The sequence below is a fragment of the Helicoverpa zea genome, chromosome 24 (assembly GCF_022581195.2).
Source record: "Helicoverpa zea isolate HzStark_Cry1AcR chromosome 24, ilHelZeax1.1, whole genome shotgun sequence".
Taxonomy (NCBI): Eukaryota; Metazoa; Arthropoda; class Insecta; order Lepidoptera; family Noctuidae; genus Helicoverpa; species Helicoverpa zea.
In genome coordinates, this window is record NC_061475.1 from 2,866,296 (window position 1) to 2,894,230 (window position 27,935).

General features: G+C 33.9%; 2 protein-coding genes across 11 annotated transcripts in view; both read right to left on the bottom strand.

The window, feature by feature from the left end:
- Nucleotides 1-399: 399 nt before the first annotated feature.
- Nucleotides 400-8,803, bottom strand: LOC124642238 (receptor expression-enhancing protein 5). 4 transcript variants are annotated; one of them, XM_047180576.1, is made up of 6 exons: nucleotides 8,569-8,803; nucleotides 8,262-8,494; nucleotides 4,004-4,127; nucleotides 3,430-3,517; nucleotides 2,350-2,390; nucleotides 400-1,593 (listed from the first exon to the last, which is right to left on the bottom strand). In XM_047180576.1, exons 1-4 carry the CDS (start codon nucleotides 8,696-8,698, stop codon nucleotides 3,435-3,437), a joined length of 570 nt encoding a protein of 189 aa, XP_047036532.1. In that variant the 5' UTR covers nucleotides 8,699-8,803; the 3' UTR covers nucleotides 400-1,593; nucleotides 2,350-2,390; nucleotides 3,430-3,434. The 4 variants fall into 4 exon arrangements, with proteins under 4 accessions (XP_047036532.1, XP_047036531.1, XP_047036535.1 ...); XM_047180575.1 differs by lacking the exon at nucleotides 2,350-2,390; XM_047180579.1 differs by lacking the exon at nucleotides 3,430-3,517 and having other exon boundaries at nucleotides 8,569-8,802.
- A 749-nt stretch (nucleotides 8,804-9,552) lies between these two features.
- LOC124642381 (multiple C2 and transmembrane domain-containing protein) overlaps nucleotides 9,553-27,935 on the bottom strand; it is a 163,649-nt gene continuing 145,266 nt past the window's right edge. For 3 of the 7 annotated variants that reach the window (XM_047180786.1, XM_047180785.1, XM_047180784.1), the window contains exons 3-15: nucleotides 27,368-27,518; nucleotides 22,296-22,447; nucleotides 21,288-21,446; nucleotides 19,998-20,184; nucleotides 19,067-19,263; nucleotides 18,435-18,648; nucleotides 17,898-18,043; nucleotides 17,276-17,421; nucleotides 14,549-14,625; nucleotides 14,083-14,189; nucleotides 13,789-13,898; nucleotides 13,534-13,631; nucleotides 9,553-13,131 (exon numbers count right to left, since the gene is read on the bottom strand). In XM_047180786.1, coding sequence (XP_047036742.1) covers nucleotides 13,054-13,131; nucleotides 13,534-13,631; nucleotides 13,789-13,898; nucleotides 14,083-14,189; nucleotides 14,549-14,625; nucleotides 17,276-17,421; nucleotides 17,898-18,043; nucleotides 18,435-18,648; nucleotides 19,067-19,263; nucleotides 19,998-20,184; nucleotides 21,288-21,446; nucleotides 22,296-22,447; nucleotides 27,368-27,518 — 1,822 coding nt within the window. In that variant the 3' untranslated portion in view covers nucleotides 9,553-13,053. Of the gene's footprint in view, nucleotides 13,132-13,533; nucleotides 13,632-13,788; nucleotides 13,899-14,082; nucleotides 14,190-14,548; nucleotides 14,626-15,032; nucleotides 15,102-17,275; nucleotides 17,422-17,897; nucleotides 18,044-18,434; nucleotides 18,649-19,066; nucleotides 19,264-19,997; nucleotides 20,185-21,287; nucleotides 21,447-22,295; nucleotides 22,448-27,367; nucleotides 27,519-27,935 lie in introns of all 7 variants that reach the window. The other 4 variants (XM_047180780.1, XM_047180782.1, XM_047180781.1 and 1 more) reach the window with 2 other exon arrangements.

The following is a 27,935-nucleotide window of genomic DNA, read 5'->3' on the forward strand; positions in this document are numbered from 1 at the left end:
CAGATTGCGTGTCGTAATATTTTACATCTTGAATTCACAAAATTAATCATATCTTTTGATAGAGTCAATCGATTTCGATGAAACAAAAACTAAGTAATACCCCAAGTTACGTAGAATTTTTGTATATAAGCATTGTCTGCATTGAATTCGTAGATTTTACGTGAATCCCGAACAAACAAACAGATAAACAGACAAACAGACAAAAATGATGGAAATGGGTTCTGTTAGTTATCCTTTAACATGCTGGCTATTTTTTTTGTCAATTTCTTCAATGTACAAAAATTACTTTTCTACAGATTTATTATATGTATAGATAAAAATGTGCTGCTTTAGCTTTTTTATGGATCCTAAATCTATGGTTGGCATACAGGTTTAAGGTTTACAAGTAAAAACAAACAATTACAATGAATTCCTTTTATTATGTGAAAAAATGACAAGTATAACAATTCCTTGAGTGAATACAATGATGGCAGCCAAACGTCAAAGGCACATAACATGGATTTTTACATCACAAGCATAAACACGAAACACTTAAAAACATGATTATACTATGAAAAACTTTGGGGTTCCATTTCCTGTTTAATATAGTACATACCACGCAGGCAAAGCCACGAGTATAAGCTAGCTATATATTCTTAAAATTGTACAAAAATACATCTAAATAATTATTTCTTACTTGGTGTTGGAAGAGGTACAGTAATTTTCACGATAATATGGCAACACGATTCTGTATTTTGAAACTGGCAATACTTGAAAACTAACAACATATTCAACCTTAAAAAGACAAACTTAAACATGTTACTAACAATCCTTGAGCAAATCATTAACTGCAACAATAGACTTTAAGAAATTCATTGTTCCACAGAAGAGATCTTAATATAGGGAAACTAAGAACACTACGGGCTTTACTTACGCTTCTAAGGATTCCAATCCCTACAAGATCATACAAGCCAAGAGAAGATAGATTCAACTAATAATTTAAAAACTAAGAAAATATAAAAATGTGTCACGATTATAAACAACTTAGCTAATAATACAAGGTCATTACAAAATAAAATTTAAACCCAAAATGCCCTTTATCGGGTCAGTAGATTTTACAAGATTATTTTCATTTTTAGTCTGAAAAGGCTAAGATTGGTCAGTTGAGGTCGAAACTGCCTCGGTGGTCTCAGATAGACCGTAGTCGTGGTAACACAGATATTGCAGTGTCAACAAAAAACACTTTTATAACTCAACAATTCATTTCTAATCAACACTCGGTATAAAAACCAATTTGTTGCGAAAAATCTAATTAAAAGCATTCACATTCCCGAACAAAGTACCATAAATTGCAAGGAATGTTGCTCACAAATGATTAATTGACATTTAATTAGACAACAGGGGATTGTCAATAATTTTCTCCGTCCCGTTGAAACTTGTAACAGTGTTGCAATATAAAATATTTAATAAATTCGGCCCGTGATAGTGTGCTGCGTTATTTGTGATAGAAGCGGGTGCAGAAATAAATTTGTACTTTCGCTCCTCACAAAATTTTATTTCGAATAATGTAGGTTTAGTTGTCCTTCCTAACTGCATCTGCTACCAGGCGGCTAGCTGTAAAACAGAAAAATAAAAACTTAAAATGTATTCATCATTATTATTTATAATAATATTTACACTTTATGCTAATTAGTAACATACTTTCATCTACTATTGTAACAAAATTACATTACGTCAGTAATTACTTTCGAAGTTAGGTAACTATTTAGAGACTTCATGTCAATTATTCTAAAATAAATAAGTGGTATAAGTATAGGAATATAAGTGCATGCTAGTATTGTGGGTGTTTGTTTGTTTAGTGACAGGCAAGCGCATATCAGTATTAAGAGCAGTTTTAGTCTAAAACCCGTTCCATTTAGATAATTTAGTTACGCACACTTGGTTATCCAAATAGTTCGCGATATTTATCTGGCAAAAAATATACAATATTATGTAAACTTCCCAAGCAAAATGGCTCAAAAGAAAACTGGAGAAACTACATTTGACCAAAACTGTTATAAGAACCTATGGAAGTTTTCAAATTAATCTATACAAAGCATTGCCCTATGTGTCAATAATAAAAACTTACAAGATACAATTTAAACCATGAGGAACTATATTTCTGCATATGGAGTTTTATAAAATTATTAGACTCCACATATTTGGACAATACAATGCAACAAAAGAAACTTTTACTTAACCTGCATCCCACACCAAGCATAAAATTTTTAATTGGCAAAGCTGTGAGCGATTTTTTTTTTTTCTTATAAAATATTTCCTGCCAGATATTAATGAACTTTGTCACAACAAGCTTTCTCGACATTCACTTACCAGGGAATTTTGATTGCTATTTCAGCTCTAATCTTGTTTACCTATAAATGAGTGATTTTGAGTTAGGACAGGAAAAACATAACCCTTCTTGACAGTTGGGTAAAAATAAAACAATGAATGGGTACTATTTGTGTATAGTGTTTGTAATACTATGTTCTACATAAATATAGGGTGTTGTGTGCAATGGGAAAAAAACAAAATAGGTATGCAGTTCTTTGCACACCTTTAAAAATAATATATTATATGAGAAACTACAATGGACTCAAAAGCAGTGGGCTGAGCTACTAATTATTCTTGTTAAATATAACCAGGGGTTGTCAGAGTAAAAAATTTTTTTTTTTCATAATAATGAGTAAATATTCGTTTACTATTGAGCAAATCATTTTATTTCTAGTTTGTTTGCAATAAAAGTAATTATTAATTACATAAGTACGCTACACTAATTATGAAATAAAAAATTCAATTTAAAACTAGGCAAGATAATAATTAAGTCTACTTAAAAAAAGAAAAATAAAAAAGACATACTTCGCACTGCAAAGCATATATTAAATCTTGACATAAGTTTAACCCTGGTTTAACCTTCTTAATGAATTTTCTATCTTGTTATTCGCCCCTTGTACCAGTTGTTGTACATTGGCTGTATTTGTACAAAAAAAAATTAAAGCTCTAAAAAATATACTAAGTTGCAACTACACCTGTACTACGTTGTAAGGACAGTAAAAGAAGGTTGAATTTTGTAGTGGATATTTAAATTTTAGCATAGGACAGACAGCCATCTTGAACCTAACTGAAGGTAGAATAAGATTTACGATTGCGATTAACCACTTTAGTAAATTTATGATGGGGAAGATTTTGATCAACACCATAAATACTACAATATGTTGTAGGTAAAGCTAACACCTAAGAAAATATATATGAATAAAATTAACATTGAAGTAAAATCACACCCCTTTGAACTGAAAATACCCATGTTACATCACAAACGAGGAACATTCACATAGCTTTTATTTATATATATCTGCGTGTATATATATCCCTTTGCCATGCAAAGCTTGCTTAACGAAAATGTACTTTATGTACCTGTATTACAAGTCCTTCAATGCTTTGCTAAATGCCTTAACGGTTTTATCAATATGTTTGTTGGCATCCTTCAGAATTTCCTCCAAATCTAAAATATGGGAATTCCATATGAATTGCAAAAACTTCACTGACATTTTTCCAAACAGTGGCTGTTTTTAACCTAACTGTCCCACCACCTATACTCAATTTGTTGCTTTTGGCAAGTTAATTTCAATACCCAGTCCAAAAATACTGCATACCATACCATTAATCCCGAGCCAAATCCCACCAAAAACCTTTGTTTTCTTAACAATAAATTTCAGCCCAATTAAATGTTTGTACATTCTCTTCAAAATTAAATGCTATATTAAGACATCCCATTTGCAGAATCACTGTGACTTACTTTTACAGAGAGACTGCAGATTTCTGACAGAGTATAATTTGAATTGTAAAGGCCTACAAGGGATTTTTCGATTTATAAAACAAAAGACCATCAACGTTCTCTTACTAATTCGAATGGGTGGCCATTTTCCCCATTCTAAAATGGACGAATCAGGGGACGGCATTGTAGTGACGTCACAACATGGCTACTTACCAGAGTTAGCAATGTCATCGATGCGGTTGTGGTGTTTCTGGTAGTAGGGGCGGATGATGCGGTTGTAGATGATCAGCGAGCCGTTGAAGTCGGTCGGCAGGTAGCACCATATGACGAAGATGCACTGTGGATAAGTAAATTTCACATCTAAAATACAGTTTCAAGAAAAAAGCTTATCTTTTGCATCGACAATAGGTAGTTACATTCTATGTTCGAATATCTTTATCTCAATCAAATACTTTTTATTTTATGGAATGGAACCTGTTCAATAACGACTTAGTGATTTCTGTGGCTACTCTTTTTCAATGGAATTTTGATAACAAAAAATGTGTTATGTAAGAACAACGCAAAGTTGAGTTTATTTTCTAGCTGAGTCAAAACATGACCGTTTTCAGCCTTTGGGACGTCCTTGAATCGATCCAGATATTCCTAAGATGAAAGTACTCCCCATGAATGACGTCACAGGTTTCCCTGTTTTAATTCGAGGTCAGAATATAGGTAGTAGTCTAGTAATAGTAAACTCTTTTGTCTATCAACATTAGATCGAAAAGTAATGGTTGGTGTTAGGTGTCGAAGTGTCGAAATCAGTGGACCAATTGAGCACCAAAAAAATTGAAGGTCTCAGATAATATTACAAATAATGTTTCGGTTTCAACCGAGAAAGTTGGCAAGACATTTTTTACTTTTCTTGCGTTGTCTGTCTAACCAGCAACTTTGTCTATACTCATAGTTGACGCCTTTTAAAGATAAAATACGAGACCCGATGAAATAGAAGCTACTAGATATAAGATAAGCATAATAAAGATTATCCATTTGACTACGATTTATGTGACCTTGATATTCTAGCTTCATCTTTAGAGATAGAAGCCAGACATAAAGACGGCCAGTAACAGTCACAGTCTAGACTATATTGATATTTCCAATTCCCAACGTTCTATCTTCTCTACTCATCATGATGTGACAGAAAATGAAACCTATGTACAACATGCAGTATCGTCAAACTAATAAAGAGATGTTAATACAAGACGCTGATAACGATAAGAGCACTAAGTACATAGACATTTACGACCGTGATCTAGAATAGTTGAGAACAATGAACGTAGTCTGTTCTTTGTTACACATTTCTTAATTATGCTGCACGCGCTATGCTGGTCAGTGTTACGTGACGTAAGCAAATTGAAGACTGAGATTCTACTTTTCGTTAGATGCAGGTAAATGGAACAATAGACTCAAGAAGGCTGGTATACCTGCATTTGGAGAAGTAGAAAAAATTGTGTCACAAAAGAGGTGAAAGGCTTTGGAGATTTGCATTCAAAAATATGTTACTTGGAAGGGATTTTGATAGTATATGGAACATGGATAAAGGTGTATTATGAACCTTTTCAAAGAAGGAAGAATGAATAGCGCCATCAGAGAGTAAAAATGGAAATAATAATATGAAAAAACTTAAGGTCATGAAAGACAATAGCTAGTTATAATTAAACACCTACAAACATTTTTCGGTGTTTATATCAACTGAGCAGTTTTATTTCCAAATATGAATGTAGGTGTGGCAAGAGAGGTCAGCGAGCCAGACAATATACATTTCAGACATATAGGATTACTTTTGTGCTGAAAATACAAACAAACTTCTCTAATATGTCATTGCAGGGTCACCATGAAGGTCAGTCATATCATTTACTCGTCTAACATTTTTTTATCTGACCGGAAATGTATTTTCAAATCCATATCCTCAACTGAAGTCCAATATAGACATTTAAAATGTCTGTATTTTCCTCATAACAACTCGCAACAATCATTATCTCGAATTAGTTACATGTAAAAAGTTCAATAATCTTTGGCCATGACAATCATAACGAAATGAGGTCATAACTTTTATCAAATGTCTGTTCTATCAGTTTTTATATTTTATCTGTAGCCATTTTTATTAATTTATCACTTTTTTGCATTAGTCATGATTATTTAATCTAGATATTTTTGGATAATTTATTACTTGTTGATAACAAGAAATAACAGATATGCAACCTATTTCTGAACAGATTAGAATTCGTAAAATTTTGACCTTTGGCACTAACATAATTATGACATATTTATAAAGAGTTCATATTTTGGAGTATTTTTTTTTGTTTTTGCTCAGGCGTTATAAGCAGTGTGTTGAGTTTGTTCCACTGACCTTTTTATGTACCAACTAGTTTTAGAAGTGAAGACTTGTAATTGGCTGTCAGTTATTCACACAGTCATCTATTATATTTTACCTAGCTGTAAATCTTCCATACTCATAAACAAATAAATATATACAAAAGTCGGCAGTAAAATACTAATACACTTTTGGCATTCAAGTGGTTTAAACTAGACTCAAATAATTTATAAGACATCATTAATTTACGATTGATAGTAAATTAAATCTAATTGAAATAACAAGGTAATAATAATACCTGACGCTAACGATTTTATGATGTACCTACCAATTGCCAGCCATATTATTTTGATCTTTGATCTGTGATTGGTGTTTTGATGATTCATATTAAATACTGTCAACCTTACTGCAATAACATATATTATAAATATTATGCATAGTTGCGTAAAACAATTATGGTTTTGTGTTACTAGTTATTTAACTCTAATTATCCTTAACATAGCAAAAAGTATCCTATGTACCTATGTACAGTAGAATTATTCTCATCTATGATCATATTATAAAGCTAATGTTTGTTTGAATATCTCAGAAACTACCGGACTGATTTGAAACAGTCTTTCAATGTAAAATATTTATCAAGGAAGGCTATTCACTTTTTATCTGGGTGCGCAGTATAGTTCCTATGAGATGTAAGTGAAACTGCTGGTAGAAGCCAAGTAATAATTAATAATTAAAATAAGTTGCTACCAATACAGGGAACCGGACTAAACTACGTAACAAATTATACAAAAAATGTAAGCGAAATGGAAGAAATACCCACAATAATCACTACTAGGGAACATAATACCTATTCAGACTACTTTCAACTGATTACAATTTTGAACATAATTTCCTTCATGGAACTAACGGTGAAAAATAACATTATGTTCTATCAAAGTATGTTACTGAGCTATAGTTCGGCCATTCAGAGAATGCGTTCCTGACACGTCGCGATTGAACTGACGACGTAACTTTGCAATGGCGTTGCAGTTACGATAAAAATATTTTTGCTGGTTGTTTACCGTTTTAACAATTGAGGAGCATTAAAACAACATTATTATATCAATAATCAATGAATGTTATTACGTCGTCAGTTCAATCGCGACGTGTCAGGAACGCATTCTCTGAATGGCCGAACTATAGTATTTGATGATTGCATCATATTAGTCAATGCAACCTTCTAATATATTATTTAAAAATGAATTATTCATAGAAAAATATGACTTGCAAATAAGATAGATAATTTGATAACATTTATAAGAATGATAGTGCATTTAGACAAGTTTAATCGAGTCTAGATGGCTTTGGCCGGCGACTGTAATTTACTAAAATAAATGGTTGAATTTCATTTCATATTACGAGTCTTCTAAGTTTGTCATTTGATTTATGAATACACCCATGTACTTGAACTATTTTAAAACAAAGATTACTAAAAGACCACATTAAAACAACCTTTAACCTAATTACTGGTTAAACTATCAACTTCATTAACTCAAATGAGTTTCCATTGCCATAATTAGGTACATAATTAAAAACCAACCTACTGGCAATAGATAAAGCATTTCCACACATTTTTGATGCAGATATAAAACTCAATAATTTATGTATATGACTTTGAACCTCAAGAAACCTTATCTGTCTGTAATCTAATGATATATGATACTTCCAACTATCGTACTAAGATAGTGTGTCTGGAAGTGAAACTTAGATGCATATAAAGTGTTACTATGTGTAAAAGATAAGTTAAAACAATTAGCTATTTATATGAAATTAGTCACAACGCTGTCTTTTGACCGTCCTGGCATTAATAACAACTTGCAAAAACACACAGATAACAGAAAAAAGATAATTTATCTCAAATGCCTAGCTGTCACACTATCACATAAAATGTGAAAGGCATTTAAGCAATCATTATGAAAGTATGATACACTTTTTTACAGTATGTAACATCTGTGTGGCATATTCTTATAACAATTTGCACTAATGAGTGGAATATTCATGACAATGACTGTTATATACGATTTCGTAACTATAGTACTCGTGGTCAAGCGTGCTCCGTAGCATATGGAGATAGCTACTCACCTTTATTAGCCAATAGAGCGGGAACCAGCCTACAATGAAGTCCGAGAAGTACTCGACGACGGAGAAGCACGCATACACCACCCAGTACGTCAGCCATTTAGTATCGTCGTCTTTCTGCGGCGATTCCAGGGCCTTCATCGACATATACGCCGGGTACACAAAACCAATCGAGTTGCAGATCAATTCAGCTCCAAATCCAAACACTAAATATAAACCAGTGAACGCCACCATACCTGCATAACACAAAATAAAACGTCAAAACCACTGCTAAAGATATAAATAAACGTGAAATAAAAAACTAACGTACCAACGAATATGTAGACCCTGTTCACGCCGGTTTTTTGTTCAGCCGTTTCGAAATATTTCGTCCATGGCTTGCCTTTGTCATTGAGACTGCGCTCCAAGCTGTCTTTGTAATCCTGCAATTTGGCTGCCATTGTGCTTGTGTGAATTATATTTTACCGGAATTATAAACTGGCACTGTGGCAATCTATGACCACGGCTCGTTGACAAGATAATGACAGAAAAGTAATGGCGGATCTGGAGTTTTTTTTTAATTAATGTTGCCAGCTTACGCTTTACTAATAAATACCAATGTAAAATTTATTATAGTAATTTCCAAATACTATTTAATTTAGCTAAGGTTTTAGAATATAATGCAATACAACAAAAAAAAAAACCGCACATTTTTTTAGGTACTCATAAAAATATTTACAGCTGAATGAAAAAATAGGGTAGCCATTTCCATTGTTATTGATTACCCTTAAGAGTGGGAAAAGTTGTTCCATAAAATTACCCGTTGAAAATATTGTTTTCCCTAATGAACCCTTTCTATTGTGCAGCCATTTTGATTTTTTGTGTGTGCCTAATAACTATCATGTTGCTTTTTAATTTAATCTTGTTTCAAAATACATATATTTGTAACTATCTTGATTTTTTTAATTATGTTCCTTAATGAACTGTATTACTTTTATGAAAACGTGCTGCTTGAATGGGAATGCCTAATAGTTATCTTTCTTGTACAATGTGCATAATACTGCTTCTCACATTAAGTGTATTTTGGTACAGGTACCTAATTAATGATTTTAATATTTCAATCAACACCTTTTCTCGCTTCGGATAGCAAATGTCAGTATGTCGTTGGTCATGGCCGTCATTGTGGCTACGAGAAAGTTACACAATCGTAACTTTATAAAATTGACTCTGATTTGGTAAAGTTCTAAGCGGTTGACACGTGTATGTAGTACAACGGCAGGAAAGACGAGAAAGGCTTAATAAATAAAAGGCTCGCTAAGTCTTCTCATTATTTTTTTAATTCTTTAAAATATGAAAGCGTTAACATTTTTATCTTTGTGCTTCATAAAGATAATATTTGTTTGATACGTTGAAATGGACTGGAGGTAATAATTTGAAGCAGGTAAAGCATATTTTTATAATTTTATCACACATTGACTTAACACAGGACGTCGGACAGGGCCAATTTACTGTAGTTGAATAACCATATTATGTTAATAATTATGAATTATCAAGCAGATTTTTGAACTTAAAACTCATTTTGCTAGTAGGTACATCTTATTATTTTACATTGCCTGTATATTATGACGGCAATCTCGGCCATCGAGAACATCATACTCTTTCTGCACTACAAATTGTACACGAGTTTCGGTAGCTTGGCCACCAACCTTAAAATGACGAGGACAGAAGCAACAACTTAGTAATACGATAATTATTATATTTGTAACAAGAATAATTAATTATTGTTTATATCACAATACACTGGTATACAAAATATATTTAGGTAAGTAATGAGATGTGCTTAGTGCATTGTATCTTAGAGATCTGTGCAGGCCGTGCATTAGTCTACGAATTTTAAAATAAATCTAAATAAATAGATAACGTGGCTTATGGACGACCAAGTAGGTATCTTATAATAAGATGCCTTCTGATGACATATGAAGATAGATAAACTCTTGAGAATCTACCAGTTACACTTTTACCACTGCAGCAAAGTAAGTAGGCACATCGTCCATTAGCCACATTAAGCTCTTTTTACACGAAGCTAGTGGCAAAGACAGTAAGTCTACTTATACATTTTCTAAGCTTCACTAGTACACTCATTTATTTTAAATAACCTCCCTTGTATCAATACTTGTGTATTCATTTGTTAAAACGTAAAGATTGGTTATCCCCTTTCGAAATTTTGAGGTTATTTTCAACCACGTGACTTACTGTTAGCATTCCAACCTCGCGTATAACAATCCAGGAACAAAATCTTGAAAAAGCGAATGACTAGTACGAAATAATTTTATCTTAATTAGCGATTGGCGTACAGCCAAGTATTATAATAATTTGTTCACAAGACAAGTAGGTAATTAACAAAATGAATATAAGGTAGAAGAACAATGTCATGGCTGTTTGTACATAAAAATAGATTATTTTGTTTGCCTAAAATCTTCTTACTTAATTTTACTGTTTACTTGTAACAATGATTATGTATATCAAAGGCTTTTCCGTGATATCATTTTGCTACCTTTTTGTCTGCTATGAGGTATATTATCGAAATGTGGGATGGGTACTGATAGGATTTGTGGCTATCCACTTAACTAGTAGAAAGATTGTAATCTCAATATCTCCTTTGTACGCACCTTTAGCACACAATGTTTGTATTCATAATTAACGATTTTTAACACTCTTGGTAAGTTTCAAAGACCAATCAACATAAACGATTTCGATTTGAAGAACATTTTTGTGCATGAAATTGTGCGACAACTTTGAGACAAGTAGAGAGTGAAACATTAATTTTATGTCACGGATAAAATAGAGATTGAATATAGAAATAACAGTTAGTTATTAATAAGTAAAAATCTAAGGGCTTGTTTAAACGTGTCTAGTCAAACATATAATGCATAGCCAAGTGCCCCAAGCCATGGACCTCTGAGGGAGTTGGATTAAAAAGTGGAATTCATCGGGAATGAACCCACATTTCTAAACGTTATTCACATAATGACAAAAGACATGCACTTTATAAAAACTAGACATGTGTAAACAAGTCTTAACACTAAACTAGATATAGATACAAATTGGAATGAGAAACCAGCTAAAGAAAAGCTGAAATATAGTTTATTTTCCGTATAGTTAAACTGGTAATCTACTAGAATAAAAGTACAAACATGATTTTCTATCTATCCTCTTCAATTAATGAGATTGGTCTCAGTCTTATGCTATAAAATATTTTTATATCGGTAAAGGAATGAGAGGAATAGAGGAATGAGCTATGCTATGATGTTTTCTCGTAAATACCTAATCATGTTTAAAAATATCAACACAACAATAACATTTCTTACAAAAATGGCGTCATTAAAAAATCCTATCTACGTGATCATATAATATTCTATTGGTTTTTATACAATTTGGGACTTAAATGCAAATTCTAATAAGGAATTTGGAGCTTTGTTTTACTTTTAATACAAAAATTAGGTTTATTCCAATAGCTCCATAGTTATTTACATAAATATTTTCTTTTAGTTGTCCTACTGCCAATCCCCTTAATTTTCGTTAGTTATTAAATAGATTGGCAGTTTTTGGTTTACAATGTGGCAACACTAAGCAGCGGCATCAGGGTATTCAAATGCGGCTTGACAGAAAAAGCTAGAACCTGAAAGTATGAAGAATATAAATATATTTTATCGATTATTTCAAACAATACTACTCACCGCACCTGTACGTACGTGTATTAGTAGTAGTTGTGCGTGTAGTTGTTCTGTATATTCTATGGTGTTGCCATTAAAAATCGGGTTCTAGCCTTTCTTGCCAAGCCTGGTCACGCGGCATATGGTCAAAACAGTACAACGTTTCAACTTTGAGTCCTATCTTTACAGTTATGCACACAACAAACAGTAATAGAATATTAACTAGCATGTTCTAGCTAAGATTTAATGTTTGGAAAACAATGGAAGAAATTATTTACCTAATCGATTATAATAATTATTGCAGTACTCATTGTATAATGAACATTGCTTATAACTTCACAATATTTGGTGTCATCATCATTATTATTTCACAATATAAAACCACATTTTATTTGCCATTAACAGATCATTCAAAATCACAGACATTTTCTTAAATAACATCATAACAAAATGGCAAAGTAATATTTACTTAACGGGGTGAAAAGCAATTCAAAGATTTTGAGACAAAACGTACGTTCAACAATTTTAGTTAAGTAAACAATAGAAACAATAGAAAAAAAAAAACAAACGAAAAAGAATTTTTACTTAGATAACTTTGACAATTACTTTAAAGTGTTGCCATGTAAAAAAAAAATAAGAAGAAGGATTTATCTCCTTTTGACGGTCAATAAATCCGCTACTTTTATCTTAGCATATCTCGACAATCGTCCGGTAGAATTTTCTTGTCATTATAAATATTTTACTGTACAAATTACTACGATATTCTCTCTTTCTAACACAGTCATTAAGAGTGCTACTCTTATGGGCTTTACAAAGAAAGTCTTACCTACTTAACAAAAAATGGTATGGTTTCTGTGAGATACATGTGTAAATATTATTTGAATAACAGAAATCACGGAACATGTCGGTCAAAAAGCAAGTGCACAGAAAACGTATGGTCACCAAATGAAAATATCTCATTATCGATCGAAATCTTTCAAAATTAAATTCTGCGAACTTCTGTTAAGTTCGTGGCTTTATAACATTCTAGGTTTCTGAATATCCTTATTGCCAAGATTTTTTACATAATGTCGGACCCTTTTGCGGATCGCGTTCGGAGAATGTTACGAAGGTTTGTGCTTCTTCCTCGCATCCCTTCGGTGTTCATTCGGTGGGTGAGGCTTTAGTTCTCTGCAGTCCAACTGGAATGACAAACATGGCAATCTATTAGTATTTTAAGCAAGCCCAATCTAGGATTGTAATCCCAATCCCATATCTGTCTCCGACTTAAGAGCCTGTCATTGGTCATGAATACATTTAAAAAAATTAAGCATGGTAATCACTAGAAACATTCTGCTGAATTAAGCACATAAGACATGTAGAACGAGGTTTCACGTGGATTAGGCATGTGCCTCAACTTCAAGACACGTTCCTAGATACTTATGTGGCGTCGTTATTATTTTCTGTGCAATTATTAGTGATTAGTCTATGAAAAACGATGTATTCACTGTCGAACATGAGGGCTTTGTGTAGGTACATAAATTTATTATTTATTGGACAGTCTTTAATTAGCCCAAATCGTCGTACATACAAATTATACTTACCAAAGTTTCGTCATCTGGCACCCTCGATAATAAGTCTAGAACTTCATTATTGGGTATCGTGTGTGGCCGGAGTATTTTTCTTGTGAATTTATTGATACCTGAAATAAGAAAAGAGAAGGCATGTAAAAACCCAGACCTTAATCTTCAAAATTGAAACGCTCAAACAAGTCACTTTTATCTAAACCTGACCTTTAATGGTCAAAATTTTGACAATAGAAAATCTTTCTGCAAAGAAATGCTTCATTGTCAACTCACCCCACGCCATTAGCAGATACCTCAAAGGTATGACGTATAACACCATCATCGCTCCAAATAACATTATTATCGCTAAATAACTTAGATATGGCACTGTGAAGTTCGTCAAGCTAAAAAGAGAGAAAAAAAAACAACATTAACTTTACCTTAATTTACAAAATAAAGGTAGATTTAAAATATCGTTCTGGTAACACTGAAAATTTAATTTGTGATTTCCCTTGGGGTAATTTATTTTCGTTAATTGGCAATCATTTATCATTAATTAAATGGTCTGTAATAAAGAAAGATAATTACTTTTTAACTGATTCTCCTAAAGCGGCGACGTAACCGATCGCGTTTTGTACAGTTTGTGTCACTTCTTGTATTGCTTGTAATCTCTCTTTCAGAGATTTCTTCTCCTCCTGCAAGAATAAGAAAATTATCAGACATAAATGATTTGCACTTTGCATGCTTCTTAACAGTTTCAAGTTAGGCTTAGGTAGGTAACCTTGATTTGAGTCTACTTAATAACGAAGCAGCTCTGATGTCATAGTGACATTAAATATTCAAAGCGGGACTGCAAGTGCGGATGGGTTTCCGAACCTGAATGCTAGAGGCAATTGTAACAAACAAGCGAATAAAAGGTAGACCATAAGCATAACTCTAGTAAGGTATCTCACTGATTTTTTTTTCAAATGGGACCAGTATGCTTCCAGCATGTTCAAACAAACAAAAGAACTTTAGTTTTAAAATATTAACTATAGATGATGTATTTTTGTACCTTGTCTGCTTCATCTTCATCATCCTCTTCAGCCAGCAAATCCTCATCATCAACAGGTACTAATAAAGGGTTGCCTCCTGCAAAAAAGTCAACAATTAAGTTGATAACATAATCTATGGTTTTGGCTTTCTGTGTGAGAGGAGGTCTATGGGACGATAAAAGGTTGACGTTGACTTTGATGATAAGATTAGTCGGACAGCTAAAGCAAACTAAAACTATAAACTTCATATTGGGATTTAAACAGAATTATATGTGGTATAAACGCTAGGCTATTTATCACGCTTAGATATAGGAGAAGAAGAACAGCAAGATATCTTCAAATGAAGAGCCTAGCGTACTTCCATTAGCCCTATACCTAAACCAAGAGCAAATAACAACTAATGACATCTCCATATACCATAATGATCAGATTAATGGTACAAAATACATCATGGCATACACACGACAGTAACAAATCATGCTGGCACAACACTCATAGACTTACTTAGAAATAAATACGAAAAATAAGCCTTCGGGTCACTTCTTAAAGCTCTCACGAAAGTTTTGAACTTAACTAAAAATCAAATAAAAGAAAACAATGTACTTAAAAAACAAAAGAAAAAAAAAAGAAAATAATAAGCAGGAAAGTAAAAAAGAAACAAATGAATACTGACTGATGCCCTTTTGAATTTCAAAATCATGGATAGGCTTTCCATAACAGCCCAAGCAGCAAATAGACGTGCTATAATGGTCGAGAGCACGTTCTGTTTTCGCCTTTAAGTTCAATAAAAGTCCTAAAAACAGTCGAGTAAAAGTGCTCGAAACGTTTACTCAACGCGAAAAAGGCGCAAATTATTCAGACTAAAGTCCTATTAAAGTGGAATAAGCGCTGAGTAAGCAACTAAAACATGCTGTAAGATTTGAGTAAAAGTGGTAGAAAACACTAGGAGTGTTTTAAGAGCAACCAAAATGCGTATATAGGATATTTAGTTCAATAAACGCAATCGATTTGCTATTATACAGGTAAATTGTGCTATAATAGCGAAGCCGAATTGCTTTTATTCGCCATTTTAGTTCTATAACAGCAGATAGAATGCTTTTACTCGACTAATAAGTGCTGTAAATGATCTTACGGCTCTTACCTAATTTATTAAAAATTTCAACTAATTATTTGTAAAGTAAACTACATTTCAAAGGCTAAGAAAAAGAAATAATATATTACATTTATATTAAGTTTTGAGCAATCAATATGTTTATTTTTACTGTTCGTGTAGCTACTTCAAAACATCATGCGCAACAAGCTTTATTGTTAAACCCAAAGGCATGTGGCGGACTAAAACCTTTATACCTTCCTACCTTTTTGTGTGTGTGTTTTATTTTATTTTATTTTTTATTAATTTTTCTCCGTCAAAAATGTTCTGACAGATTACAAATACTTTTACAATCTTGCTGAAGCATTTTTATTAAATACAGTCCTATTCAGGCCTGCGTAGTACGCTTAGATGCTACAGGCATTTTTACATAAACATTCATGCGCTGTCTATTTTCTTAAATTTAGACGACTAATTTATTAAATTAAATATATTTTAATTAATTATATTAAACGCTGTGGCCATATTGGTAATCCAGTTGTAATTACAGCGAACTTATTCGATTAAAAGTCGAGTAAAAGTGCTGGTCACCACATTTATAGCACAAGGTATCGCCATGATAACAGGATTTAGGGTTCGCTTATTGGTACGAGACCAAAAAAATTAAGATGATTTTTTTTTTTGAAAAATTGGGGCGCGCTTGGAAGGAAACTCATTTATCAGATAAATGTAACGGATGTGGCCTTAGCACAAACGATAAGTCAAACCGAAGAATCAGTCAATAAGGTTTGTGGATCTTTAGAGAGAACATGTGGCAGGCGTTTATTTAAAACAGTTGCCAGGTGTCTAAATGCAGCATGAGATATATTTAATTGAAGAGCCCATTCTCTTAAATTCATCTGAAAATTATTATCTTCGACACTGTCTTTTTCACTGCTTTCTGAATCAGAACTGATGTCAGTACATTCAATATCTGAACTTATTCCAACATCACTTGTATAACTCGGCCCTAGTTCTTAATGTCGTCCGTCGTCATTTACATTGTAAATTATTGTGTTACTTGAGTCTACGGAAACACTTAAAATACTCGGACTCGTGCTTGGAAATTCACAATGGACGGACTTGTGGTGTTACTGTTTCTCAGAACTCTACAATACTACTTTAAGCTGAGTAAATATCGTATAAAAGCTTTTATACGAGTTAATCTATAAGTGTGCAGTAACAGCAGCAATCTTGCCATAAGCATTTTGATTACGTTTATAGAGCTCTTATAGAAACACAAAAGAGAGCTGAGTAGTGGCTGTATAAAAGCACCCAATTCAGCGAATCAGCTATTCTGCAGCTATTATACAACTGTTATATATCAAACGATCGAGTAACGAGTATTTTAAACACTTTAATTCAGCATCTGCTAAAAGGTGGAGTGAAAGTGCTAAAACATAGTGCTGTAAACGTTTATTCAACGTCCATAAAGCACACATTAGCAAATATTTCCAAATAGTCGAGATTACCGCTATTATACAATAAATGAGTGTTTTAAGAACGGTTACTCGGCTCTTATACAATTAAAGGCTGAGTAAACAAATTGTTACTCGACTATTTTGCTGCTTGGGAGCGCTTGAGAAAATAAATAATCTTGTAGAAACTTGTAACTCACCAGTTAGTCTATAAATAAGCCAGGCTCTACCGAAGAACATTAACATAAGAAATGGCAGCATCCACATCTCATAGTAGTAGCAAAACGCCAGCCATACTAGCAGGCCTAAGAATGATCGTATCCTTGATTCCCATTCAAAACAGTCTCTGAAAGAATATACAATCAAGATGAAACATAACCGTAAAGACAACGAAATTAACATTACATCTATCCATTGGCGAATGTGTTTACTTAAGTATCTTCTATCTTGGAAATACTCAAACAATACATACAACTTTATGTTCTACCTAAAAGTGTTGATGCGTAGGCGTATATTTTATGATGTCTGAACAGTCCTTAAAATTGAGTGGCGTTGCAGCATTTCAGCGTATTTTTGGCTTTGTAAATTCTACATTTGAAAAAACTAATTCAACCAACACGTGTCTTCTACCATTATCACATTCACATAGATCAATACCATATCAACAACAATGTTAAAGGTTTTTGTAGCTTCTTCACAACCTATATCATCAACCATGTATAAACTTGGTACTGCATTTGTTACGGCGTTGTTTATTCAATTTTCAAACATAGACTCTATTAGATAAGGTTCAAAATGCTATAAAGTAGCTACATTACTCACTGTAAAATCTTGCCAACTTCTATGAACCACATGATGATAGCCTTTAACCTCATTACGTTTCTAATGAACAGCTGTCGTTTAAACTTCGCTTCTTGGTGCATGTACTTTGGCTCTTTCGGATTTACCGCTCTGATGGCTGCTTTTAACTGGAACAATGATATTCAATATTTGTATTGCACAAAGTATACAAAATCTTAAAAGCAGAATAGTGTACTAAATTTTGTCAGTGTCTATAGTAGGTAGAGGCTCCCTATATTAATAACAGGGAATGAAGGAAAGCACTAAGTAGGTATATTTTCGTAACAGGTAAAACTTTTGGAACAATCACACAATAAAGTTTTCCAAGCAATGAATAGTTATTTTCCTTTGACAAGTAGGTAGCACTTAAGATGGGTTTGCACCATTCAACTACAACGATAACCATACCATAACCAGCCGCGCTAAATCATCAGGTTGGTGTGGTTGTCGTTAGAGTTAAATGGTACAATTAACCCTTATTCCATCAGGATACCTCAAGTAATATGGGCAGTGACTTACCGGATTCCAAATGACCAGCATTTCCAATAGTATCTGTGGATAGTTTCCTTTCGCCCTCGCCCTCATTTTCTTGTCCTTCAGAGCGTACCATCGTTTTTCACCATTTCTTATATTGAGCAGTGGCACAGCCAGTTTGCCCAAGAATTCTACTTTATGGTCGTGATCCTCATCGTATACCGTTATCTCTAGTATTGAAGTTATATCCTTTACTGTGCTGAAAGGTATAGCAATATTTTCAAATGAAATTATGAAATACGGAATATGGTCTCCATAAGAATCATGGATCCCATCAGAAATGAAATGTTTAGTACTCATTGGGAGGTGGATAAGCTTCTTTGTTTCAACAAACAATTACCAGAATGGTTACATTGACAACTAGATGAAAAACGCAACTTTGACTGTGAAATTCCCAAATTAAATTGTAGCCGGGAGACTAAACTTATTTAAGTCCTATTGAAATGTAAAACGCTTCAATTTACTGTTGTCCAAAATTTACAACCGTGTCCCACCAAATGCAATCTGGCTTGAGGAAGATGTTCCTTATTTAATAGATAAACTTTTCGATAATAGCTTGTAGCAGCAGTTCTTACATTATTTAAAATAAATGCAACCTCATTAACATCATTACTTACAAAGTAAATATCTTCATCCAGTTCGGTGTTAGCGTTTTGTACTCTGTATGTGTTTGTAGTCTTGCATTTCCTAACTCAAGTACACAGAAGGGGTCTGACTTGCCCCCTAAATCTGCTGCCGCAAGACCCTTAGCACCGTATACTTTCACACAAAGCCATCCAACACCACTTGAATGTTCATTTAAGTTGTACCATGTCTGAAATATTAAAAGTTATTGAAAGCAAATGTAGTGATCAAAACTTTCAGACCACGTGAGACCTTAATCCCTAGTGCCGAAAACTTTCTTAACTTTAAGTCTTGCAAAACAGTCTTTTCGTAACAGCAATTTAAATAAGTGTGAACACTTAAAATTGTATAACGTGCCAGTATTCAGCAGTAAATGATAGGTACTTCATTCGTAAAGAATCTAGTGTTTATAAAATAGCTTGGACTGTCAAGTTCTTGAAGAAGGTTGGTGATGATGCAGTTACAACATCCTCAGGGCTGAGTATGAAACTGTTGCGACTCAATTAAAGAAGAAATGTTTGATAAATTTAACTTGTTTAAAATACAAGGTGTTGATTTGCATTTGTGCCATATTTCAGGAGGAGGACACAAAATACGTAAATAATCGATTGGAATTACAGAAGACAGGAAATAGTTAATATGCACAGTTTTCTTTTGTCATTTATGAATGATCGTTGCGTATGCTTTGTGTTTGCATTTGTGTGAGGGCACAGCACGCACGGTTTAAGACCAGAAACACACGCGCTAAGTTTAAATACGGCTAGATGACATTGACGGAATTCCGAAAAAAAAAAATATACGTACCAATTTTTTGTTGATTTGGGTCGAGAATTATTAGCATAATTACGTCCTTGAATATGGCACGGGTGCAAATCAACAGCTTGTATTTGAACTGAATAATGATGTGTGACATTTTATACTTACATATCGCCTTTCAATTATCTCTCGGTCTCTAGGATTCTCCTTATAACTGCTGAGGTCCGTAATAGTTTCTGATTGTGTCGTACCACTAATTGTAAGTAATAAAAATATTTGTCCATTCCCATCTTCTAGGTCCTTCCAGATATTATGCGTTTTCTCTCTTTCCAGTCTTGATAAGTCTATTGCACATCTGAAAATAATACTAGTATACTGTATGAAGTTTTTAACGTACATAGCGGATTGTAAATACAAGCATAAATAACTGTCAACTGCCGTTTCGAACGATATCGTCTGAAAACTGGCGTAGACATATGCGCAAAAGTTTCAATTCAAAGCGAGAACACATTACGTACGTCAAAAACCCCTAGTGTGAAAGCACTCAGGTATAATTTTGGTGATAATGGGTTCCATTTTGGAAAGCATGTACCGTCAAAACAAACATGACAGCCTAATTTAGTCCGAAGGTTATTTAGGGGCGTAGAACTTTCACCAAAATAGAACAAACCTAATTGCTCATAGAATCCATTAATTACTGTAACACAATTCATTTGGAGGTTCATTAGTGTATGGTAAATATACCATTATGCCCTATTAGGGTAGGGTTCGTAGAAAAGGTAGATCATAAATATGAAGACCTTATTTGGAAACTTATAAATATTACTAATGGCTTATGGATGCCTGAAGCGGGCTTTATGTAGGCAAGTTCCTTCCTTATAATGCTTTATTGGTAAAATTCGCATATTATCTTTGCATGATAAAACATCGTAAAGCATTCAAATATTTGTTTAAAAAATTCATGCCATAGGTAAACTACGGTATGTTTTCAAATGACGGTATTAATATGGTGGCCATGTAGGTCTTCAATTACTATTCCTAACAACAGTGTTTTAGTTTGATCTTTTGCGAATTCAACCTACTCAAGGTTATCTTCACTGACGAAGGCCGTTTTGGAAATCAAATGAAATGGGCTAAGGCGTCTGGTGGTGGTATACCTCCACACGGCGCCAAGTTGGATATTAAATGCCTGAAGTTAAGCGGCAACACATCCATAGCTAAAATATATCCCACACTGCGCTCACCAACACACATGACCAGTGCTGTGAGTAGGTAAGCAGTAACGACGATAAATAGGCCTATGTTCGGCAGTGAAGTCGGAAGAAAAAGACATGTTGCGCCGACCCCAAATGACTTGGGAACAAGGCAGGAAGATGATGATGTTCGGCAGTGGATGGCCTCTCGCTGAGATGATTATAATGAGGCAAACCTATACAAAGATAATGCTGGTCCACTCACTTTCCTAGAAAATCATCCTTCGTCTGTTTATCCTTGTCCCATACGGTGACTTCTAGTATTTGTTCCTGGTCATCGTATAAGTGCAAGTCAAACTGCTCCAACCACGACGGATGTAATGACTTCCATACTACCTTACTTTTATATTTTTCGTTACCTAACCTGCGAACAAACAAAAATTCATAATTTTAAAAAGGGAATTTGTGAGGTATAGTTAATCTCAGAATCTCTAGATCTTCTCTGAAATCTTAATCTGAAAGTGTCATAGAAAATATTATCCGGGTATGGGAAGTTAGTAGTTCAAATAGTAAGTACCTTTGCAAAATAAAAAATACAAGATGAAAGGTAGACGTAGAAGCTAAACACGTAAATATTTACAACACTCCTGCCAATCTGAATGTAATACAATTTCAAGACTGCAAGACTCTGAATTTAAAACAATCTTCATTACAAATACAACACGAAGATAAACAGAAGAACATACATACAAACTCTGTTAGAGATGCATTACCTTTCAGATGGGAACTAAGAAATGCATAGATGCACTGAAAGACGTAGACGTGTTCACAATCACATAAAGATGTAAGACGTATATTCTGAATTATGCAACATCCTTTCGATTGCTTTTCTTTTATTTGAAACATTGGCAGACGTAGAAAGATGTTTATTTTCTCTCTTTATATTATTACGGGCTGGTGTTCAGATAAATAAGTACCTACTTCATCATTAAACCATTTATCTACAGAATCCAACATCGCTGTATATTGTCTAATAGATGATTCTTACAGAGCTATGTTATATCATGGACACCAATTACTGATTAAAGGTGAAGAAAAACATCTCGAGGAAAATTATACTACAATGTCTGGAATCACCAATCCGCATTGAGCAAGCGTGGTGATTAAGGCTCATTCATGCTCTACATTCTCTGATCTCTGATTAAAACAATCCTATTATATAGGTTGTACTTATAGCTATCCAAAAAAAAACCTCTATCTAAAATCTACTCACCTAAACTTACAATAAGGATCACTAGACCTGGTGTCCAGGTCCATAGCGGGAAGATTCTTGGCTTCGACCAGCACGATGGTGACCACCGAGCTCCAGATCTGAGCCTTCAGACGTTTGTTCACATCGCTCAGCCTCGTGTTCTTCAGTAAATACTGAAAATAATGAACAAATATAAGAAAACATGTGAATATGTCACTGGGGTTAGCAATTTTTGGATGGCAAAGAATAAATCTTATTAGACGTGGTGAGCAATGATAAGTTAAAGTTAAAATTATCCGTGTTTATTTTACGCTCGATTTTTCTCTGAGCGACATCGCTTGATTCGTACCTCCAATACAATGATTGCCCCAATAGGCAAACAATATTGGAAGCTACCGGTGGAAAAATTACATACAAGGCCGAGCGACAGATTTATCCGAGATACCATAAAAATCTACAAAGTTAGAAAAAATTGGCTAATTAATATTATTTTTTCCCTAGAATAGGTACAATGTCTTCTCGTATTCTCCGTTTAATATCGATCACAATAGCTGGAGACAAACCCAATTGGATAGCCGGTTTTGTGAGCTGAATCTTACAATCAATCTCAGGACAGGATAACTTAACGTCGCTTTGGCTTCGTTCCAACTTCCTCATACTTCGTTAATTCCGAGTCAGTTCTCGGGTTCTTACCATTTGGAAGATGTATGGAATTTAAGCATATTCAAGCTTCTTTGTTAAACGTGACTTTGAAATTTTAACTTAACGCCAAAAAAATGTTGGGAAATACTATTGTAAAGCCCGCACCGCACCGCACCGCCGCACTCCATCACCGGACACAGCCGACGACGCGCGCGCATACTTGTCTTATAGTTTCCAACATTTTGTACTGTCCAGTGAACCAATATATGTATAAAGTGTTATAGTCCACTTTCATTTAGTACCTTTAGTTCGGTCCCCTACATGCGTATAATACTATTGTAAATTTATTCTTTACAATAGTATTAGGTATACGCACTTTACACTGCGCACTTTACTAAACAAATAAATGTTTCTTATTCTTCTAACGCGCTTTACAAAATAGATAAATCGTATTTAAAATGAATTGTAATAAATTATTCTTTGACACTAAGTAGTACTAAGAATCATACAAAACATCCTCGTATACTTTTCGAAATCACTCTGAATTGTTTACAAAAGTTAATGTTTAGTCTGAAAGCTGACAGACATGCTTACCCTTTTCAGTCGGAGAAACATTGAAACAACATAAACATTGGTCGATCTATTGTATTATTTATGTTACCACAAACACAAATCAAATTAAGTATTAGTTAGATTTAAGCAAATGGCGTTTACGAGGTTCTTGGAAACTGTGATCTTAAAGTTAGGTATGCGCTGGTTACACTTAACAAGAGATCTGAACTTGTGTGCCTTATATGTTATATGACTTATCGCTAACATAACATGTATCTTGGAGAAACCAATATTTTAGGATTTCCCGGGACTCTGTACCTTCGTGCAAGATACCTAAGTTCATTTACAGAAAAGTCTTGAAGGACACTTATAAGTCATATCTTCGCATGTCGCGCGCAGACAACTAAATTATTATGTATCGGATTTGGTTATTTTTTCAAGTGCTATTTTATTCATCCAATTCTTAATATTAAGGAAACACCATCTTCATTCTTATTATACTCATCATTCTTATCCAAAACCAATTTCCTGTATCTTAAAAGTCCTTCTATAGACCTATATAAGTCTTAATCGAGTAAAGTATAGAATAAATTGTTGGCGCTTTTCCTTAATTTGGTCTGGGCGTCCCAAATTGAGTTCATTATTCTCAGGAGGCGACTGACTTGAAATGAGGAAAAATGGCGCGTTAAGGTACGTTCATATTATGAGCTGAATATTCCTGGTAAGTACTGAATTGGTAAGTAGGGTAGGGTTTGCCGTATGGAAAAAAATGTGAGTCGTATAATCTCAATGACGACCTTCACTTTTAAAGAGGACCCTAACTTTTTGTGAGCAGGTGCTAAGAAGCACCTGGTTCTAATTTCATTTTCATAAATGGAAACTTTGGTGACAACACTGGCTATGTGAGTTGGTACTTATAAATTCCAGTTTCAAATTGAGAATTATATTGAAAGACCGACTTTCTCCTTAAAATTTTCGCAAGGCTTTTCACTGTACAAATATCACTTAGCTCTTTTGAGTTCCATATCCAATATCTCGATTGATACCTCTAAGACTCGAATGATAAATCGATTTGGCAATTTTAAACCGCAAAAGCCTTGCATATTTGAATTTGAAGAAATGTCATTTCCAGTAGAAGATTACGTAATAAGTATCTTTCAAAAGTAATGTAGGCAATTAGGCTTTGTCAATATATGACAGGATGATTGATGGAATCCAAATGCAAATAATAATGATAATTTTTTCAGGGGTTAATGCACGGGCAATGTTATTTTTTAAATGCAGTGTTGATATCGATATAGAGCTATGAGTTTCTATCAAATGTAGAAATTATTTTAAGTTTGTGTTAAGTATTTGTTCACCAAACTCCAAAATATCTGTGTTCCGATATTGTGTTTTCAAGTAGCTAAGATTTCATTCTTAAAAAACTTCATCAATGATAAACGATTCATACGATTCTATTAAGTTCAATCAGAAAATTACATTGTGCCATTTCGACTTATACTGGAATTATCAGCCAATTTATTCCAGGTAAACAAAAAGATCTAGATTAAGTTATCTATATGACTATTACTACCTATAAATCAAAATTCCGATCTATAATTTCGATTCTAGTCGAATGAGCTTGGCTCCGATGTCTCATCAATCAAACGATAGGAACGCTTAATGACGATGAAAACAAAAGCTAGGTATACGAGTTCGTTAATTACTTTTCCATCATAATATAAGTTAACTAAGTTTGTTATCTGAAGTTTGTCGATATCTATCTCAATCAATAGTAATTCTTTTTGGTTCATATCGTGTTATTGCTTTATTAGGGAGTTCTATTATATTAGATTAGTTCAGAGATTAAGAAAATATGGTGGTTTAATCGGAACGTGATTTCAATTGGATTGAAAATATAACACAAAATAGGTGTACGGGCAAGACAAGGTAGAAAAAAAGTTAAGTTTACACATATACACCTAAAAATATTTTTTTAATCCAAATGCATTAAAAAACATACACGATTCGAGTCTCTGGTTCATCTCAACGGCTCCGATTTCAAAAAAGGAATATTTCAAATCACCATTCCGATTCCGATCGATTATTCGAACATGGAACGGTTGTTTGAATGCACCGAGTTCGTTTGCTGCGGTTTCATGATTCCAATCTTGAAACTGACATCCACATTACAGTCCTTTGCTTTTGCAGACAAGATGTAAGGAACTCCTTGCAGAATATAGTATGAATATGTTGGTAAAAATTAAATTGTCTTTCTGCTTATAAAAAGCTTTTTGTAATTTGAAAAGGCTCACTTTTCAAATAATCATTCAGAATTAAGGACATCGTTATATTGAACATCTACGTCATTATGAATCACTGTGTCGTTATGAAATGCTTATGGGGGTTTAATTTGGGACATACAGATTGAAATGATGTCCCTACCATGAATATTGCGTTTAGGTACTTAAGAGTCACTGTCCGTTCGCTACAGGTAGGTAATTTAGTTATCAATCAATGGAGTCATTTTTCAAAATGATATTGTTTTCCAGTGAATAATATAAGGACAGTTCAAAGTATCTGTAGGTACTCACAGAAATCTGACGGATATATTTTACCAGCACTGCCATAGCCAATCACCACACTTCACTAATAATTTTATACCACGACAAACGATGAACAATTAGGAACATATAAGTAGTGTTTAGTTCTTAGCTGTCGTATTAGGATAAAAGATCATGTAAAGATAGTTTAAGGTTTTTATAAATAAATAAATAAATATTTACATAGGTACTGAACATAATTTATGGGTGTATACGAAAAAAGGGAGATTAATTTTATGGATATTTTACGTTGAATGTAGAATGGTGGTCCGAATGCGCATACCCTATTTAAAGACCTGTCTAGGCGGCTGGTTGACGCTTCTCGTGACCAAAAGGCTGGCTATTACCTCGGACAAAGGATCAGCATGGCCATCCAACGAGGTAATGCTGCCAGCCTCTTGGGTACGCTCCCAGTTGACAGCGATGGGGATGAATTTTTTGACGCCTTTTAGATATAGTGTATATATTTTAGTTTTTTTATTGTTCATGTAGAATTAAAACGTAATTAATAACATAATATTTTTCGGTTGGTTAAGTATATTTTTGTATGACGTCTTTTCCTCATTTTTATGCTGTTCAGGAATTAGTGCATAAAATACTGTTTTAAGTATGTATCTATCAGTTACCCAGAAAATATGAGCACACATTGTGTACATAAATGGTTAGGGCTCATATTTAGATACAATGTTCATATTTAAACATGTCATCAAATACATAGAAGCAACTCGGTTCATTTAAAAGGTTGTGCACACAAATTATCATAACAAAACAATCGATAGCGATGTCCATAACTTCAAAATCACCAAAGTACCGATGAGTTGACACTTCAAATACAATTGTTATTATCACAAAGCAAACACCAACAGCCCCATTAGTGGTTATAAAGGTTAGTAAAGCATCACAAGCGGCCCTCAAAGATAACCTTATACATTGAGTAGTTAGTCCAACAAACAAATATTAAAAACCACGGAGTAAGGAAAGCGGAGATGCCATAATACAGGTAGGTCAGGCGACTTCTATGTCAAATTTGTACGGTGGGCAGGACCAAAACGATCAGCTAAGAGTGAACTAACGAGGCGTTCGGGTTCTTTGAGACATCAACGATTTTTGGGACTACAATAAATGGTCTAGAACGAAGAAAGCGTACAAAGGCAAATACAGTAACGTTGCCCGTCCCTCGCCCACCCGCATTTTGGCGCACGACTTTCTCAGGTGATTTTCCGTTATGGCACCTCCGCTAGTCATTTTGTACTCCATGGATAAAAGCCAACAAAATACTCATGCTATTAAGACTATCTCTATAAAATAAAATACCCTATGAATCCTATCTCCTTGACTTTTGAGACGAGGAAACCGATTGCTGAACTTCTCAATCAGATCCGTACAGGCGAGAAATGGTGATGGTTGATCCAATGCTGTAGTTGCTGGTGGAAGACTTCCAGCTCTTGGGCGAGGTTCTGAAGCTCTGTGATCATATTTCAAAGATTTTGTTGGAATACAATCCTATTGAAGCTTGGTAAAAGTTGAAGAAATTGGTGAACATCCTGTTATTTGTGATGAAAGAAAATAATAAGGATTGATAACTGGCGTATATTTATGGTGGGGAGATAAAGGATTTTAAAAAGACATCATTTAGGGCGAGGAAAAACTAATGAGCAAAGAACACAAAATCAATGAGGGTTTTCGATACTTTTTCTGCCGCCAGGCGGCGCTTCGTATGCGTCAGGTCCAAACAGCTGTCAAATAGTATGGAATTGTAGGGTCCGAACTTATTGTTTATTGAAATTCTGTTATATTGGAAGTGTTATTGATTTTATTATGGACTACGGTCAGAATAAGGTTTCCGAACTAAAAATTGAGCTAAGAGAGAGGGTGCAAAAGT